At 48.9% G+C, this 21,323-nt stretch overlaps 1 protein-coding gene across 1 annotated transcript in view; it reads right to left on the bottom strand.

Moving 5' to 3' along the window:
• Positions 1-21,323, bottom strand: part of fndc3a (fibronectin type III domain containing 3A) — a 75,491-nt gene that overhangs the window by 36,469 nt on the left and 17,699 nt on the right. Inside the window, 1 exon segment of the mRNA XM_061216843.1 lies at positions 2,094-2,169. Coding sequence (XP_061072827.1) covers positions 2,094-2,169 — 76 coding nt within the window.

Genomic DNA, 21,323 nt, shown 5'->3' on the forward strand with positions numbered 1-21,323 from the left:
CTGCCGCAACAGCGATGGGTAAAAGAAAAAAAGAAAGAAAAAAAACGACGCGGTTATTTCTGGCGTCTCTCGTGTGGCTTGTTGCCCTCGGCACTCTGAGGTGAAGGGTTGAGGGCTGGGGGGGGGGGGGTACAGTCCCACCCTTTTCTTTCAGTAGCGCTGAGAGTGAGTCATACCTCCCTCCCGCTCGCTCCCTCGCTCTCTCTCTCTCTCTCTCTCTCTCTCCATCACTTACAAGACGACTGGCTGCTGCAGTCAGCGGCTAGCGATAGGGGGTTGTGGCTCCTTCCTTATTTAGCTCATTGGGCTGGGAGCGCGGGGGGGGGGGGGGTGTTCAGTGCCACAGACAGACGCATTAAGGGGCAGAACATTCCGGCGTTCCCGGGAAGCCCGGCCGGAGAGCGGGTCAGGAGACGGGAGACTCATGGGGAACGGCTTGTAGCGACAGCAGTGTGAAAGCCTGCGGGCACACACAGCCCCAGCGGCTACGTGTGACAGCACTGTCGTGGAGGGCCGTGTCCCCCACCACCAACACTTTTGGGAGGAAATGTTGAGCGCAAATAACTGAAATAACTGCGTCCATCCAAATAATTTCTGACTGGGACACTGCCCTATGCTTATACAAAAATACAAATAAAAAAAGATTTCAGTTCCACAGGCGTTCTGTGGATGCCGACAGATCTCCTATTCCAGCAGACAGAGAATGTCTGAATCGCTATATTTTGTTAAATTCACATATTATGATTAAAATCACACACAAGAGATCCTGATTCATTAGATGGCACTTTTTACACCACACCCAGCCCAGATAAAGAGCTCTACTGAGAGACTGTTTTCATTCGATAGCCTCTTCAAACGAGATGTATGTGCGTACGGTTTATTCACCCCCTGCTTTATGGCACATTTCATTTTAGTGCAAATACAATGAACAGCAATCCCACTGATATACAGTAAGTGCCCAACACGGATGTGACTCTTCCCTCAGAAAGGTCCCCCCGGAACTCAAACACAGCAGAGCCTTCATCTAAATCACACCGTAACGCAACCGCGTTCATCAAAAACGCTCCATCTAAATCAGACCGTAGCGCAAAACGCGTTCATCAAAAACACGAGCACAACAAAACGGTCCATCTAAACCGCAACGTAAATGCTTTCATACGCGACCGCAATGAAAAACTCTCCATCTAATTCAGACCCTAAAGCAAACGCTTTCAGTCAAAACACGACCACAAAGAAAAAACTCCATCAAAATCAAACCACAACAAAACACTCCCTCTAAATCAGACCAATGTAAAAGCTTCATCAAAATCAAACCACAACAAAAAAGCTCCCTCTAAATCAGGCCGCGACGCAAAAGCTTTCATCAAAAAACGCGACCACAACGTAAAAGGCTCCATCGAAAGCAGACTGCAATGAAACGCTCCATCTAAATCTTTTCCGCACTGTGAGAGAAACCTGCGCCATACATCTGTGAGACATGCTTTCTGCTCGCAGAGAGAAATACGCAGTACAGGCACCCTATTCAAAACAAGACTAGCAACGTATTCATTGTCCACTGGGATAATCTGATTTATGAATGATGGCATTCAGTCAGGGCCGGATGTGGCAGGCTTCCACTGTAGGAGCCTGCAGCTAAACTCCAGGCGTAGCTGATTGCTTTAAGGTGAGGGGAGAGAACCTCACCGTCATTTCCCCCCTCTGTCTGCAGCAGAGGCCCTCTCTAAACCTCCCGTTTGCCCAAGTGAGAGTGGCCGCAGGAAGTGAGTATAATCACGGTAAACTCTGCGTGGAGCAGGCCACACTCCCAGCCCCTCCCGCCCAGCCGTGGAGGGCCAGTCCCCGTGGTCATTACGGAGGGGTAGGGGGGCCACGCCCTCACCGATCCAGATCCAGCCCAGATGACCTGGGAGAAGGCATTCCACCAGATTGGGATCCAGGCTACCAAACCCTCATTTTTAAAGGACGGTGACAAATATCTTTTCAAAGTGATGGAATTTTGTTAAATATGCAGGAGGGCTTGTGTGTGTGTGTGTGTGTGTGTGTGTGTGTGTGTGTGTGAGCGTGAGTGTGAGTGTCTTACATTGAGGTCTCACCTGTAATACACTGGAACTGACCATCCTCTCGGCGAATAGTGAAGGCCTCCCCTGGGTTTACCTGCACCAAGATTACCTGCAGAGAGAGAGAGACACACACTTAGTCAGTACAGAGAGAGAGACACTGAGTCAGTACAGAGAGAGAGAGAGAGAGAGACACTGAGTCAGTCCAGAGAGCGAGAGCGAGAGACAGAGAGAGAAGCAATCGGATCAACAGACCGATCAGGCAGGCTGTTCACTGTGATGCACACACATTCCCCCGAGTGCAGTTTTCCCACTCATTTACCTGTCCAGGACCAGGACAAAAATCCCCATATAAACCACAAATTTACCAAAAACCAATCAACCCATAATAAACCAATCACCCAACACAATGCTAGTCAACCGACACAATGCCACTATACCAATATAAAACCAGTAAGTGATTCGTCTTCAGTATATGATGTAGAATATAAGCTCTGACATATTGAATCTGAAAGAGGACTGCCCTGCATGGTTTACGGAGTATAACTGACACACAATATGGCTGGATATTAATATTGATTAGATGCATATTTTCTTGCGGGGACACCGACACCATCATAAACTTGTCTCGTTAATATGAAGGTCCCCTATCGACCGCTCATGGGACTCATTCAAGCAATTCAAATCTCAACAGTCTCCTCCAAGCTTTTAAAAACGATTAATTAAATTACAATTAGCGCAGCGCTCTCGTACGCCTCCAGCCAAAGCCAGCCGCGCAGAACGGCTGTATGCTCACAAACACTATCGAACAGCGAGCTCACTTCAGGCGCTCCTCTCGACTGCATACGCACAAACACTATCGAACAGCGCGCTCATATCAGACGAGCCGAGCTTTTCTTTTGCCCAAGGTGCAGGAGCGGACAGGTGCAGTAGAGTTCTGTTGGGCAGGGCATAGCTTCCAGACCTGGCCTTGGATTAGCTGTGGTGGTTAACTGTATTGTCTACCCTCAGGTAACAGGACTCCCCAAGTTTTGCCCCGATTCGCACTCTTTCACCCTCCCTCCCTCCCGATTCTTGCTCGTGATTCTCCCTCTCTTTCTCTCCATCGTTACTGGTAGTGCTGCACCATTGTTCAGACTCCAAAAGCACTCCTAAAAAACAGGATAAAGGGGAGAAAGAGAGAAAGAGGCACAGGGAGAAGAAAGGGGAGAGAAAGAGAAGAAAGAGAAAGAGGCAGACAGACTGAGAGATAGATAGAGGCAGAGAGAAAGAGAGCCAGAGAGAGAAAGCGAGCTAGAGAGAAAGAGGCAGAGAGAGAAAGAGAGAGAGGCAGAGACTTCTGAGAGAGAGGTGCTGAATTTGAAACCCTAAATGCCCACCAAAAGCTCCCCTATTTATTAGCAGAACACAAAAATGCATTGAACTTGCAGCAAATTACGTCACAGCTTAACATGAACAGATGGACAACCAGTAAGTCCATTTTGGTGGGCCCATATTGTCTGTAAACTGTACGTCCAAATAGGTATATGTTCATGTGTTCAATGGTGTATGTTTTTATATGTTATTCTGTGCTTTGGCAACACAAGCTGCATCTTGTCATGCCGAAAAAGCATTCTGAATTTTAATGTGATAGAGAGGCAGAGAGGGAGAGAGAGAAAGAGAGAAAGAGGGAGAGACAGGGAGAGAGAGAGGGGGTGCAGACACAATGGCTGGGAGTTTACATTCATACCCGTGTGCAAACAAATATATCTCTCAAACGCAAACCAAAATAAAACATCTCCTCCGTTACCCGTCTGCTGCTTGGCCTCGACTCGAGCTGTTCAAAAAGCGCCTCACCAACCCAAGGCAAGAACGCCATCCCCGCCAAACCACTCACACCGCTAACCGCTAACTCCTACATACGAGCACGAACAGTGAGCGACTGCCTTTAAAATGCCTTTTCTACATTCACACATCATTCGGGCACTGTTCAGCAGACGAAAGGGGGGGGAATGAAAGGTTGCTGCCGGAGCAGGCTCTGACGTAGACGGACCAAGGTTTCTCACAGGAACGCGTCTGTGGAATAATGGCCCGCTGAAGGCACACGTCCACTCTCTCTCTCGCTCGCTCAATGCTGTGGGTCCAGCCACATCTCATTAGGGAGTTCGCTCTCTCTCTCTCTCGCTCGCTCTCAGTCTCGCTCTCCTTCCATTTCCTGCCCCCCCCGCTGGAGAAGCCACACAGCCAGCGGTCGCGGTGACCTGGAGAGTTTGTGGCATCATGCTCTCGACAGAACTCCAAATAGGCACCACTCCAAGGCGGGCGCAAGCTAGCGGACTGCAAGAGCCCCTTTTCCTGAGATCACCTTTACATTACATGTTATTTAGCCGACGCTTTTAGCCAAAGCGACTTACAGTTGATTAGACTAAACGGGAGACAACCCCAGGGTTTGATCCGCCAACCTTGCGGGTCTCAGTCATGTAACCTTGGCCACTAAAAGTTCCAAGCCAAGCATTTCCTCTTAAAACCTATTCTCAAAGCTGCCGAAATAACCTTTCCCAATGAATGAGAACTCTTAAGCCAAGACTAAGTGTGATGTTGACCTGGTGCCCTGCTTAGTCTAATCAACTGTCACTTTGGATAAAAGCGTCAGCTAAATAACAAATTATTGTTTTTATTATTATTTAAGGAAGCAGGACTGTGTTAGTTGGATAGCTGCAGTGAGTAAAACCCAGAATCCTCCCAAATCTGGAACACGCGCTGAAGTAAAGCATGCTGTTCCAGGTTTTATTCAGCACAGCTGCCCAGCTATCTTATTAGCCCTGCTTTGTGAAATACCCCCCTGGATTATGTTGTGAATGAGTTTACTAACTATGCCCACATTTATTACAAGGCAGGGGACAGGTCTATGGGCAAATGCATCATAGATGTATTGTAGCGGGAGGTACACAGCATGTTGAAATATGACTTTTAAATAAGATTATGGGTGTCGTGTTGCTTATTTAACTTGAAACCAGTAATAATATCCTGACTAGGATATTACAATATCAAGTAGCCTGTCTTGATGGTCCACCTCTTGCATGACTGCCAATGCATGCATTGAAATAGCAATGTAAGTTTTAGGCCAGAAAACATGTCCGACGTCAACAAAGTGCAATGCTACATAGCCCTGCAAACAAAAACAAAAACCAGAAGGACTAGTTCTATTATATGACCAATTACCTCTGCAGATAAGCACTACCCTTTTCAAAGCTGTTATTAAATGTTTCTCAATAAAACATTGAAAGCTTGTTCATCCAGTTGTAGGCAAGTGTGCTGATAGGCATACAGCCTTGTAGGGTTGAGATTCAAAAGCAATTAATCTAATCTGAATCCAAATCCTTTTTGAATCACTTATTGACTATTTGACTATACCTTAGTTGAGAGCAAGGAGATCAGTTTCTCTGTGAAATTTAAGAATATGGTTTTACACCTTTCACGACAAATTCCTGCCCTGTGGCTCGTTCACTTTCTCCTCAGTCATTTTCCCTCTCGCGGCTAAACGGAAGGGCGTTTGCAGCTCACAGACACTGGTGCTTGGAGTCTGAATAACGTAATGTGCAGAGACGAAGAGAGTTAATCATTCCTATCCTATGAGACGCTGTCTTTTTTGCAAGCTTGCTGTGTGAGGTTCGCTAGCTGGACTAATAAAAACGACTACCTTACAAAAGGAACATTTTAAAGCGGCATGGCTCTGATATGTCTTCAGGACCGAGTCAGAAACATTTTCTGTTCACGCTGTTCTCTGGAGCGGAACTTTCGAAAATGCATAATGAAACCGTATGTCCAAGTTAAAATGTTATAATTAAAAGTTACACATATCTCCCTCCAATTACCGATAAGGAAACCGTTTCCTGCGTAATTATAGTTAACGTTATTTTTCGAAATGAGCATTGACTAGCGGAAGTGCCGCGTATATGGGGATATGTGGCACAGGTAGGGTTTTTTCATAAAATGAATTAGGTAAATTGACCAGTTGGGATGAACGTACTGGCTCAATATTCGCTTTGTTCAGAGCAGAGGGCGAACAGAAAAATACGGAAAGTTTTGGAGGCAGACGTGACCAAAACAGTCGCTTTGTACAGCCCTGCTTTCGCCAGCACAGACGCAGGTTACCTGAGGATGAACTGGCAACCGTCACCGCTTTTTCAAAGAGGTAAATATGCCGCGGTCTTCAATATTTATTTGGTGTTGCATGGATGAAGGTTTTAGCGAGGAACATGTTGTTCACCCCTCGCAAAACCATCACCATGCCACAAATAGAGCAAAATGTGGTGAAATGCTCCCACACTTATGAGCGTGTCGCACCTGCACTTCCCGGCCAGGACTGCGGTCTGTTCTGGCCCCACGATGGTGGAATGACCTTCCTGTGGACGTCATTCCACCACCGTGGAATGCACAGACTGAAAACCACCTTCTCAGGCTGCACCTTTGCCTCACTACCTCACCATAATAATTAGCCATGTTTGCCATGTGTATGTTACGTCTATGATAGCACTTACGTTTAATTATTTTACTATTCGTGGTGATCTAGCTTGCCAACTGTGGTATAGCTACTTGGACAATTTGATTATTCTACAAGGGTCCAAGTTTTTATCTATGTGATCACTAACATTTGGGTTTTCAGAGCACTTATCCCTGGTTCTGATTGACACTTTATTGTACATTGCTCTGGATAAGAGCGTCTGCTAAATTACTATAATGCACTGCCATGTTTACCTATGCATGACTACAACGTGTGTGTGTGTGTGTGTGTGTGTGTGTGTGTGTGTGTATAGCAGCAGCAGTACAGTGAAAAACAAAGATTCGAAAGGACATCTGGATAATTCGCCTTCTCAAACCCCAACACTGCGGCCCTGGTCTTATTGACTCAGGAGTCCTCCTGACTACCCATCACGTCTCAGATTCAGAAACCGCTTTTCATGCTAAAATGCTCAGACCATAATGTCAGGTGTCCCAAAGCTAGGATTGACACGCCAATTATTTTCTTTCGAGGTTCGCCACAATTGTCATTTACGAGCTCCTTTAAGCCTGAAGGTGTATGGTCACTGAGGCCTGGTGCCCAGCGGGGTTCACCCAAACTGGGGTGAGCCTCAGGAGACCCCGATTCTTCCGCACCCTTCCCAAACCCCACAGCAGCCAGACTCACAACAAGCCCCTAAAACCAGGCTCTCTCACCGCCCGCTGCTAATCAAAGCCATCAGCTCTTCATCACGGCTGCATTAACCTTCTGCTAAGCAGATTTCGGCTCCCTACTTCCCCACCGAGGGCCAATTAGAGCCCCTGGCCTGGCTGACCTGGGACAAATCCTATTACGTTTTTAGGGCTCGGTGTCCGGCCCTTCCTGAGAGAAAATTACCATTCTGCTAATATACTGCAATAAACACAAACATTTCAAAAGCAGCATATTTCACAATGTCCCAGTGCCTGAGAGCGGTGATTGGGTTTGACTATGGGGCCGTGTATGTAGTGGTTTTGCAGTGTATTTTATGAGACGTTAAAATACTGTGGCACACTCCCTCACTGCGAGGGATGTTAGATTAGACACGCTGCCAGATCAGGCCGGAGGAAGCGCCACACACACAGACACACAGACAGACACACACACAGACTCACACACACTCACACAGACACACACACACACACACACACACACACACACACACACACTCACAGTTAGATTAGACACGCTGCCGGATCAGGCCGGAGGAAGCGCCACACACACACTCACACACACAGACACAGTTAGATTAGACACGCTGCCAGATAAGGCCGGGGGAAGCACCACAGACACACACAGACACACACAGACACACACAGACACACACAGACACACACAGTTAGATTAGACACGCTGCCAGATCAGGCTGGGGTAAGCGGCCAGTCGGCAGCACAGCAGGCGTCTCTTAATGTACGCCGTGTCCTGCACTAACCAGGAGCTCACGATTCCCTGGGCATCTGCACACACTCACACACTCACACACTCACACACTCACACACTCACACACTCACACACTCACACACTCACACATAGCGGTTGTAGACCCAGGAGCACTGGCATGGCTTGCTAATGCTAACTCTAATAATGGGAATTAGGCAGCCGAAGCCAAACATGGCCGACCAACACGCAGGCTGGCAGGTGTACCCGTTAGAGAGGGCTGCTCCATCCTGGGGACCACAAGCCCGGGAGCGCAGGGCTAAAACATTTCCTAAAATCCTTTAAACACGCTTCTCCTCTCACCCAGCGCGTGGAGTGTGTCCGTGATGACGACAGACGGGCGGGCGGTGAGAGCGGGAGCGCCCGGCGACGGTTACCGTGGCGCCGGTTACCTGGGAGGCGCTGCAGAAGCTGACCCCCACACATGCACCAGAGCCGTGACACAGGCCCCCTCCCTACACAGCCGCTTCATTCATACTCTCTCTCACTCACACACACACACACACACACTCTTCTCTCTCTCTCTCTCTCTCTCTCTCTCATACACACATACGTACAGTACCCACACACACTCACTCACTCACTCTCTTACACACACACACACGTACAGTACGTACACACACACTCACTCACACTCTCTCTCTCTCTCATACACACACACACACTCACACTCTCTCATACACATACACGTATAGTACACACACACACTCACTCTCTTGCTCTCATACACATACACGTATAATACACACACTCTCACTCACTCTGTCATACACACACACACACACGTACAGTACCCACACACACACTCACTCTCATACACTCTCTCATACCCCAAACACGTACAGTACACGCACACTCACTCATTCTCATTCCCACACACACACACTCACACCCTCATACAGGCGCACACACTCTCACACACACACTCTATAAAAACTGAAACACATATACACACACTTTTATACACATACACACATTTATGCTAACACACCAGCACACACTCTCATGCCCTCTCACACACACACACACACACACACCCACACACACAAATACAGTATCTACACACACATTCACGCACACACACACACGGTCAAAGGGAGGTCTCAGCGAAGTCAACATGCTTCTCCGCCTGTGTGTTTATGTGCGCACGCGAGCGAGAGAGAGTACATTGTGTTTTTCTTTGGTTTTTTTGCCTCTTTTGCTTGCCTCAGTTGTTTCCATGTCTAAAGGAAAGGCTGCTGTAGCTGAAGTGTACCCTCCCGCTCAGTACAGTGAGTTAGCTGTGGCCTAAAAGCTCAGACCCCCCCAGGAAGATCCCCCCCCCGCCCCCCCACACTTACTGTCGCCCGCATCGCTCTCCTGCTCGCTCGCTCACTCGCTTTCTCTCTCATTCAGACGCTGTTGCCGTGGGTTACGCAGTCGCCGGGGGGTAACGGTCCTGGGGCGGCCATGTTGTGGTGCTTCGCCGCGGGACCTGGGGGTACGAGGGGTCCTGACCCGAAACCGGCAGGCAAAGCATCCGGCCCGCACGCGCGGCCCCTCCCGCTCCACACCAGGGCCAGGTCCGAGCACCCGCAGGACGAGGAGGAGGAGGAGGAAGAGGAAGAGGAGGCTATGCCGTATCCAGGGGAGTTGCTCTGGTCGCTGGAGGTAGGAGCTCCCACTCAATGTGCTCCGCTGCAAGCTGCTCCCTCCCTCTGACTCGGTCTGTCTCCCTTCTCTCTCTCCCCCTCTCGCTCCCTCCCTCCTTCCTTCCCTCCCTCGCTCTCTCTCTCTCTCTCTCCCTCTCTCTCTCTGCCTCGCCGCGGCCGTCTCCATGGCAACCCCTTCAACAAACACGCAGCGCAGTGTCCGTGTCTGATCGGCAGGAGAGGAGGAGAGGAGGGGAGAGGAGGAGAGGAGGAGAGAGGGAGAGGAGGAGAGAGGAAGGGAGAGGAGGCTACAGAGCACCAGCTATTGCGCAGTGCACATGTGGCATTCTGTTAGTGTGTGTTCTGTGTGGAACTCGGTGCATATGCGTGTGTGTGAGCGTGTGTGTGTGTGCGTAACTTTAGTAGCGTGTGCGCGTGTTCATGTGTGCGTTTGTGTGGGACCCAGTGTGTGTGTGTCTCTCGTCTTTGCATCGAGGCTGTGACACTGAGGAGTCACACAGACGAACAGGAAGTGATGGGCTTCCGCCTCCTTTGTCTTCAATCTGAATTTCATCTTTTTTTTTCCTCCACTCTTTGAAATCGTGAACACGACGTCTGCCGTGACCTCCCTCTCCCTCGTTCTCTCTCTCTCTCTCCATCCTTCTCTCCCTCCCTCTCAGTGACACGCTGTAAATACTCCATTAATAGCTCAGTCGACGGTGAAATGAGGTGACAGGAGTTCAATAGCTGTCGTGGCTGTGGGCAGCGGGAATGGCGGTAGCCTTCGGAGACAACAAGGCGTCTGTCCATCTGTCCGTCACGTGTATCACCGACTCACTGAGGGCCGAGCCAACACCCGGCCCGCCCCCAGGACCCAGAAGTTGGGTGGTTCAAGCCCCGGTGTAGCCACAATAAGATCCACACAGCTGTTGGGCCCTTGAGCAAGGCCATTAACCCTGCATTGCTCGGGGGGGGATGTCCCTTGCTTAGTCTAATCAACTGTAAGCTGCTTTGGATAAAAGCGTCAGGTAAAGAACTGTAGTGTAACGTACAGTAACCCGAGGTTGTTCTCAGACTCATCCAGCAGCTGGCGGGGGGGACGGGTGGCGGGGGGGGGGGGTGCGCTATGTCTGAAATTCCCCGCCGGGCCCTGTGATGTCACTCTACCCTTGCACGCGCTCAGTCCCACAGGCCGACCGGGCTCCGTCACCACGGCAACGATACGCCCGTCACAAGGGTCTCTCAGATAACACGGGGGTCCATGGGGGGGGGGGGGGGGGGGTGAGTAAATCTAAGAGCACTCAAGGTGAAATGCCACAGCCAAGCCCCCGGGGTGGTGGGGGGGGGGCTCATCTCCTCCACTCGAGGAGGAGCGAGGACAGCTCACCGCCCCCGGCTCTCTCCACGCATCGCTGTCACGCTGGTAATTATGTGGAAAATCCCACTGTCTCCATTCAGAGAGTGGAAAACTCCTGAATGGAGCGCGCAGGGCTCTGTACTGTACACAGCACCCTGGAGTTCACCACGACCAGCCTGTGTGGAACAAGGGCCAGGGTCTACAGCTGGTACCATGACAGCCTTCTCCAAAACAGCCCACACCGCCCCATCACAAACCATAATGAACCCTTTCAGTCCCAGGAGTGCTATATGGTCCCATATGGCACTCTTCACCTTATATCACTGCTGTACTATTGTTTTGAGCCTGTATTAAAACCCTACGAAAATTCTCACTTTTCTCAACCGAAGCCAAACCCCCTCGGGATTTGGGTTGAGCCACTTCATACTGGGCTCGGGACTGAAAGGGTTAAGTTCAGCGAAACCCTAATCACAGTGCGAATCCGCTTCCAGCTCTCACCGCCCTGCTGAGCGGGAGGAAATAACGGGCGCATGAGGTTCCGTTGGGTTCAGAGCAGGAAACCTGCTTTGGGGTGTTAGTTTTAGCCTATGAGAGGCCCACAGAAAGCTATAGAACTGGCCAGCGTCAGAGTTCATTTGAAAGGGCAGGGTAGCCGATTCCGTGTTTCAGTACTGAACAGCACTCGGGTCTAATCTCAATTAAAGCATGATTTAGCTGGGATGTTTAACCCTTTCAAATATGTGATTGCAATGCTCTGAAACACAACACGCTCAAAATGTAGACAAAAAAGCTCAACAAAAAAAATCTACTCTTCAAACGGTTAGTAACGAGTAGTACACAACAGACACCACCACAAACAACTGACGACCTCTAACCATGTATGAGATACAAATATGACTCTAGTTTATTTTCCATTTAAATAGATTCGAAAGAATAGAATAAAATCATCCATTTCTGGATATGTGTCTTTGCCCTGGTTGCATCACCAACAACAAAAATCAAATAAAACACAATGGTACACAAAAATAGCACAAAACACAACAGAGCATCAAAACCATGAATCATTAAAGCACAGGAGTGAGGTGGTAGGGATAAAATTCTTTATAAAAATAAAATAAAATGTGTTGCCTGGGTATCGTATAGCACCTCCTAGACGGTAGCTCGTCAAATTTCAAGGAAATGTGAGGCTTATAGCTATATTTGCTGGGCTTTCTGCCTGTTACTCGACAGATATATCAGACAGCCGTTTCCACCGCAGACCTGGGTCAAACACAGAATAGTTCTTGGTTCAAATACTTTTCTACGCTATACTGAGCTTGTCTGGTGTAGAAATACTCCCAAAAAGTGCAAACCCCACATTCTGGTCCTCTTGGTTGGCCCAGCAACACCAGGCTAGATCAATCGAGCACAGAAAAGTATTGTCTGTCTGTCTGTCTGTCTGTGTCTATCAGAGTTTCAACTGGAGCATCAACTGTGAGCAACAAAGCAAGTTGGCAAAGAAACTTTTAGGGGGGGGGGAATTGATCAACCCCCCCACTGTGCGCTCACCCCTCCCTCTGACTCTTAAGCACTTTCTGTTTGTCTGCCTCCTCTTTTGCTTTTTTTTTTTTTTTTTGGCTGGTTAATGCCACGCTGGCCCACGCCTGCTCAAACACGATTAGCACGTTAGCGCAGCCGCCCCCGTGCACAACAGAGGCAACCGAAGGCGGAAACGAGCAATTAGCACGTGCCCGCTAGCCGCGGCGCTAATCCCCAGGAGACGGCGGCCCGGCCGGAACGCTGGCGGTTCTGTCCGCTGACATTTCCTCCACAGCAGGACCCAGGACAGCGGCTGGCGGTGACTCAGGGGTCAGGTTTCCACCCCGACGGTTTTCGCGGGATTGTTTACCGCGCGGTGACGTGGGAGCGAGGAAAGCAGACCCGGCCCTGACGCGGGAATGGCGGAGCAGCGGCGGGATTTCCTGCTCCGATCGATCACTGCAGGCCAGGAAAACCGCAATAAACCTTCTGCTGCCAGCTCTCAAACACACACGCACCGAGACACACACGCATCCACACACGCACACAGACAGACAGACACACGTGCGCACACACACACACACACACACACACAGACATGCGTGCGCACAGGCACAGGCACAGACACACACACACACACACACACACACACACACACACACACACACACACACAGACAAAATCTGTGTGGCATAACCTATCACTCGTACAGTGGTTGCCATCTCCATATTCTTATGCGGTTATCTGGCAGAGCTCGATTGCTCGCTTCCGGGACCTTCTTCCACACTGTGCTCCCGTTCAAACCCCCTCAGAGATTACACACACTCCACTGCACACAGCGTTTACAAGCTCACCCCAACACAGCAGAAACTCACACACCATGTGCACATTCACACACATACACGGGACAAACTGACGCACAAACATAGAGAGACAGACAGACAGACAGACATGCGTGCGCACAGACACACACACACACACACACACACACATAGAGACAAACACACACACAGACAGTGGAATGGGATTGATGTCACTCACAGATGAGTATTAGTCTCACCATGGTTACAATAGTTTGTAACGTAATTATTGTAACCATTATTCTTCTCATCAGCCATGTTAAATTCTATAATATCATTATTCTTATTAAAACTGTTATTATTATTGACGTTGTGATTTTTAAATCGTCGTCGTCGTCGTGTCGGGGGACTGGGTGTTAAAGATGGGACTTGATTCCCTCCGGGGCCTTTAAGCAGCTCATTACCACTCACCCCGAGGTTCACATGTCCCTGCACAGGCCATGAATCTTACGCCACGCTATGTGCTAGTGGCAATGACGCGTGCCTTTATTAGGACCCTCTTCCCCGTCATTATGTGCCAGCTCTTCAGAGCGAGGGGGCTGTGACTCACCTCCGATATGCAGAGCCTACCTGGGGCGAGGCACGGCGGCCATTTTAGACCCCAACGCTCAGCGCACATCGGCTGGGGCTCTACCAGGACCACACTGGACTGTACCGGGACCGCACTGGACTGCACTGGACCGCACTGGACTGTACCGGGACCGCACTGGACTGTACCGGGACTGCACTGGACTGTACCGGGACCGCACTGGACTGTACCGGGACCGCACTGGACTGTACCGGGACTGCACTGGACCGCACTGGACCGTACTGGACTGTACCGGGACCGCACTGGACTGTACCGGGACCGCACTGGACTGTACCGGGACCGCACTGGACTGTACCGGGACCGCACTGGACTGTACCGGGACCGCACTGGACTGTACCGGGACTGCACTGGACCGCACTGGACCGTACTGGACTGTACCGGGACCGCACTGGACTGTACCGGGACCGCACTGGACTGTACCGGGACCGCACTGGACTGTACCGGGACCGCACTGGACTGTACCGGGACTGCACTGGACCGCACTGGACCGTACTGGACTGTACCGGGACCGCACTGGACTGTACCGGGACCGCACTGGACTGTACCGGGACCGCACTGGACAGTACCGGGACCACACAGGAGCCACACAGGAGCCACACAAGACACATAAACCACAGTGAAATATGAAAGGCAGCACCTTGATTTCAGCTTCAGTCAGAACAGGGGGGCGGAGCATTTCAGCTTAAACACAAATTCTATTCAGTCTAAAAAAACAACCCGGATAAAAAAAAAAAAAAGACGACTTTAGAAATCTTAAGAAATAATCATCTGCTGACATTATCAGCAGCAGAAAATGAAGACATTTGCGGTGGAGAGAGAAGGTGAGAGTACCACCCTGTGGGGAGAAGGCCGTATCCCTCCCCTGAACCCGCAGTCACCCACCGCCTGACGCCACATCGCCATGGCAACCCCACAAGGTGAGCGCAGACAGCGGAGAGAGCGTCAATCACGGCTCAATCACGGCTGTGACATCAGCAGTGACATCACAAAGACTGCCAGCGGACAGTGTTAGACACACAGACAAACCCATTCCACGCGCCAGAGCTAATGAGGAACTGGGCTTCGGAGTCAAAGGACTGCAGGTGCCAAGGTTAAATGCCAGGGACGATTCTATCATGAGTCACGCCAAAGGCACTAAAAAAAACATTTTATTCAACAAATGCTGCAATGATAATCAAGAAAGCATAATTCAGGTTGGCTTGATTGTGGTTAACTACCTCAAACGAGTAAAGTCTCTGAGACTGATTACGAATAACAGATATGGACAGAGACCCCAATTATAATTAACCCTTTAACATGCACACAGGTTTGTCAGTGCACTTTGAGGAGCCGGTGCTCAGAGCAGGTGGGAACACACACACACACACACACACACACACACACACACACACACACACACACACACTCTCCCTCTCACTCACACACACAGGTTAGGGAGTGCTGTTTAAGGAGCCGGTGCCTAGAGCAGGTGGACACACACACACACACACACACACACACACACACACACACACGGTGCTCAGATAGAGCAGGTGGACAGACACACACACACACACACGGTGCTCAGATAGAGCAGGTGGACACACACACACACACACACACACGGTGCTCAGATAGAGCAGGTGGACACACACACACACACACACACACACACACGGTGCTCAGATAGAGCAGGTGGACACACACACACACACACACACACACACACACGGTGCTCAGATAGAGCAGGTGGACACACACACACACACACGGTGCTCAGATAGAGCAGGTGGACGTGGACACACACACACACACACACACACACACACACACACACACGGTGCTCAGATAGAGCAGGTGGACGTGGACACACACACACACACACACGGTGCTCAGATAGAGCAGGTGGACGTGGACACACACACACACACACACACACACACACACACACGGTGCTCAGATAGAGCAGGTGGACACACACACACACACACGGTGCTCAGATAGAGCAGGTGGACACACACACACACACACACGGTGCTCAGATAGAGCAGGTGGACACACACACACACACACACACGGTGCTCAGATAGAGCAGGTGGACAGACAGACACACACACACACACGGTGCTCAGATAGAGCAGGTGGACACACACACACACACACACACACACACACACGGTGCTCAGATAGAGCAGGTGGACACACACACACACACACACACACACACACACACACACACACACACACACACACACACACACACACACACACACACACACACACACACACACACACACACACACACACACACACACACACACACACACACACACACACACACGGTGCTCAGATAGAGCAGGTGGACACACTGCTCCCCGGCGCTGCGAGTGGCAGGGATCAGCCCTGCTGCTAAGTGATTGTTATGCAAGGCAATGCAAATAAACAAAGGGCCAGAGCGCTCGTGCGTCACGGCCTGTGAAACAGGTCGAGTGAAAAGAACAGGGAGCGGGGCGGGGTGGGGGGGTCCAGCGGGGAAGCGGATCCACACCTGGACCGACAGGCCGGTAAATAGGAGGCTGATTCATCGGCTCAGACGGCAGCGGCGGCCATAAACGAGTGGAAAAGGTGAATCACTCGCTGTTCCGCTCTCACCGTCCGCTGCTCGTTCCAAAAAACAAGGGCGCAATCTCACCTGGGGGGGGGCACTGGTCAGCGAAGCTGAAACCCCCCCCATAGACTGACACACATGTAGCCTGCAGAGATACAAGTCACAGAAATAGAAGCGCACACACACAAAACGAATAACAGAGTCTCAGACAAAACGAACAGTTAGACACACACACACACACACACACACACACACACACACACACACACACACACACACACACACACACACACACACACACACACACACACACACACACACACACACACACACACACACACACACACACACACACACACACTGTGCAGAAAAACGCATGGCATGACAGACCGATGCAGTTACACTTGTACAGCGTCCATCTGGAACACGTCTCCTGAAGCGGTTTGGCTGTTCGGATTTGAATCTGTCAGTAATGCGTCTTGGGTGTGTTTACACGTGCGCTTTTATGTGGATAATCACTATCCGGCCGGTAACCAGATATTCAGGAGCCGTGAAATGACCGGGTGTATACGGGGGATGAGCAATATGACGAGATCGCCACCATTACACATCTTCCACACGAACCCTGGAGATGGCCCTCAGAACGTCTCGAGGTCCTCAGGAGTCATCACAGTAATGTTGTCGATTGAACAAACGAGTCCTTCTGCACACAGTTAGTTCTGACTGAACGCGTAAGCCTCGTTAAGCAGAATCCTATCATTCATTAAGGATAAATAATACCCAACAAGCATAATATGTGTCTCTAAATTATCACTCATCATTCTGCCCATAGTTGGCAGACATGGCAACTTTCAAGTTCGTACCACATCGGGGTGTAGCTTAAATGAAACATTTGTAAGGAGAAATAACGCTTAACGAGAATTCAATGCATTTTCAGTTATGTTATAGCCTAGTCTCCTTCCATTACCGCTATTTAGTAGCCTTTTCAAGAAAAAGAGTCAACAATTGAGACATTCCTGCCCTTTGTTCTGGCAGCCAAATGAAAGGTACAGCAGGTAAGTTGTGACAAGACCATTGTAAATCAAAACAGCTCACTGTTGACTCACCCTCCGTCTGTGTTTATGGTCCTTAAATTCAGGTTTCAAAATAAACAGTTGACGGCCCAACACTCTGGACCAAACATTGTACAATAATTCAAACTCATTGGTTGAAAATTGGTTCTAACTGCCAGAGCCAATGGTGCATGGGGGGGGGGATGCAACGTCAGTGCATTCATAGAGAAGGAGTGGGATAAAAAGTGTTGTGGTTTGAGGATGTTTGTTGCTGCAATTCCTCTCTTGACCCTTAAAGTCCGAAATGACCTATTCTACCTTTAAGCTCCGACAAGCAGTTCTTGTCCCAGTACCAACCCTGAAAAAAAGGGTAACCCACGGTATGATTGACTATCGGGCTATGAATGAAGAACGGCCTGATGGGAATAAATGTGCTAACGCTAGTTATGCGAGGTAACAACATCTTAATACATGAACAGAAACTGAAATTCTGCAGCCAGTTCTTGAGTTGCTAAAACGAAACGAAAACCTATTGGCACACGTTAAGACAAAACGCCGCAATAAGTAGACTACGCCTTACCTGGCCAAATATGGAGGTAATTTGTGATGGCTTGGCCACACAGTCAATCATAATTACAATCATTAACTCGTAGCTGCGCATATCGCTCCCGGGGTCGGGTGTACAAATTGGCATCGGAATAGAACGGCACAAAGGGAAATCATTATTAACCCCCTAAGCTGCCCCCCTTTCAAACCAGCAGAGATAATTATTCCTCCCCTGGAGCTCCACAGACCAAACATGAAACACCCACAAGCCTGCGGTGAAAGAACATCCATTTGTGCTTACTAACATTCGGAGATGACCTTCTCCCTCTGGGACGCGAATGAATCAGGGAACCCTTTGTATTTATAAGCCTGCTTCCGTTGTGTGCAGAAACTGACAAAAAGATAATTAATCCCCCAACAACCGAAAATCAAGTGCTGGAGCGGCAGACGCGGGGAGAACGGCACGTCTTAACATCCTATTCCTCCTTTGTCGTGTCGCGGTCGCCCGGCACGGCCATATAAAAACGGCTCATGTCTCTCCGGCGGCCGTTTAAAAAAAATACATACTTGTGTTTTATTTCGTTTTTTTGTCGCTGGTTTCCCTGTCCGCGTAGGCCGACTGGCCGGTCGGGTTTAACGGCCTCTAACTGACGTAAGCCCCGCTCGTTAAACCGCAGACCGCCCAAGATTTACGGTGGCCGGGCGAAGCGGTTCTCTCGACGGTTGGGTTCTTAATCAGCCGCGGGGCGAGCGGGGGACACGCGCTGGCTCAGAGAAACGCGCTGAAATACATCCGGCTACAAAACACTCAATACACGCCTCCATAATCTTACACACAGGAATTAACCAGGAGAGAACCTTAATCGTAATTGCTCATTTATAGGAATAATCGCTAATAAAAATAAAACTACTATCCTAATATAGTAATAATAATAATAATAATAATACTCATAGTACTTATCACAATACTAATGGAAACACCACAATAAGTATAATAATTCATTATCATCATCAGGTTAAAAGAATAACATTATTATTATTATTATTATTACACAAAGGAATGGTAAGCTGCAAGCTGTTTGCAGTTAGACTGAATTGATGTTTGTGATGTCTAACTCTCTTCAGCTGCCTCAACATCAAGGTCCAACCTGGACGACAGTGTTCAGTACAGTAATTCAGATCATTTCTTATTTCTTTCTGTTTCTTATTTTTTTGTGAGAGAAAAAAAAAAATCCTTCTAGCCCATCATTGCCATTGTTTAGGCATAGCCTACTTAGAACTGCCTAATTGTCAGATTCGATATAAAACATGGAATGATATTCCTCAAACTAATTTGCCATGATTCAGAATGTCATTATTCACGTTGCGCAATACGAATTTCTTTGAAAGGAAGAGGAACAGATATGTGACAGAATCTGATAACGGCCGGCCCACCCAACAGGAGTGAATCATCAGAACCCGTCCCTCCATCCGCAGACGCACAAACAAAGCTCCTTTTTCCAAATATATCTTTTTGTGAAGAGAACCTGTATATAATCACCTCTGATATGACGAGACGCACGAGTTAACACGCATTCAGAACGATAACGCGACATTTATCCCTATGGAACCGTGCTGAGCATGCTAATCAAGAAGATTCGAAAAAAAATACTAAATCAAGTCCAATCTAAACCAGGAAGTCTTCTTCTCAGTATAAGTGGAAAATATTATACCATATATACCGTATGCGAAATGTATTAGAATGTTGGAGGAAAGTTATACTTCGCTATTATCGTGCACAAAATGGAGAGTGTATTCAAAAACATTCTGCTATAATCACAGCCCGTTTGGTGCGACAGAGTTCGGTCTCGGCGTGTTGACTGGGATTCGCAGTGCGGAGATACATTAGATAGACGGCGATCGCTCGTCTCATTGTCATCGCGGTCGTTTAGAAAAGCGTCGTCAGCAGAACGACGGAGAGGAGGAAATGAGCACACAGCTGCCCGAGACAGCAGACTCAGGAGCAGAAGGGCTGTGAGGTGTGCCCTGCCTGCCATGGGACGGGGAGAGAGAGAGGGGCGCCCTGACAGCTGTGCAGGAGGAACCCCAATGTGCACATTTCACATGCGCTGAAGCACTGTGGCAAAACACATCAGCCTGCTGTTCCAGCACGCAAACAGCCTGCTCAACACCAGCAAATTAACACAACATTAACACAGCTCTAAGGACTTTACATTACATTAGTTATATAGCTGACGCTTTTATCCAAAGTGACTTGAGTTGATTGCCCCCTCTTGGAGCAATGTGGGGTTAAGGGCCTTGCTCAAGGGCCCAACAACTGCACTGATCTTATAGTGGCCACACTGGGCCTTGAACCAACAACCTTCCGGGTGCCAACAATTTTAATTATTGTTAACCTGTGGGGCAAACACTATTCATGCTTTTTTTCTCAACCCATTAATCCTGTTATTTAATCCCACGACATAATAAAATGTTACATTACATTACATTAATGGCATTTCGCAGACGCTCTTAGACTAAGCAGGAGACAATCCTCCCCTGGAGCAATGCAGGGTTAAGGGCCTTGCTCAAGGGCCCAACGGGTGTGTGGATCTTATTGCGGTTACACCAGGGATCAAACCACCGACCTTGCAGGTCCCAGTCATGCACCTTAACCACTACGCTACAGACCGCCCCGCAAATGTCAGAATAAGATTAAGGGTCACGCACATTTATTGTGTTATTAGGAGCTGGCATGTTATTGAAAATGGTCACTGAAATAACTTGAAACTGACAAAAGTAATAATAAATAAAAATTTACTGAAAATTAACCAATGAAAATCAGACATTGCTTTTGAATTGTGGTTCAACAGAATCATTTTAAAAAACAAACTAATGAAACAGGCCTGGACAAAAAAGGTTGGTACCCCGAGAAAAGATTGAAAATAATTTGACCATAGGGACATGTTAAACTAAGGTGTGTCCTCTAATTAGCATCACAGGGGTCTTCAAACTTGTAATCAGTCAGTCTGCCTATTTAAAGGGTGACAAGTAGTCACTGTGCTGTTTGGTCACATGGTGTGTACCACACTGAGCATGGACCACAGAAAGCGAAGGAGAGAGTTGTCTGAGGAGATTAGAAAGAAAATTATAGACAAGCATGTTAAAGGTAAAGGCTATAAGACCATCTC

The sequence above is a fragment of the Conger conger genome, chromosome 13 (genome assembly GCF_963514075.1).
Source record: "Conger conger chromosome 13, fConCon1.1, whole genome shotgun sequence".
Lineage (NCBI taxonomy): Eukaryota > Metazoa > Chordata > Actinopteri > Anguilliformes > Congridae > Conger > Conger conger.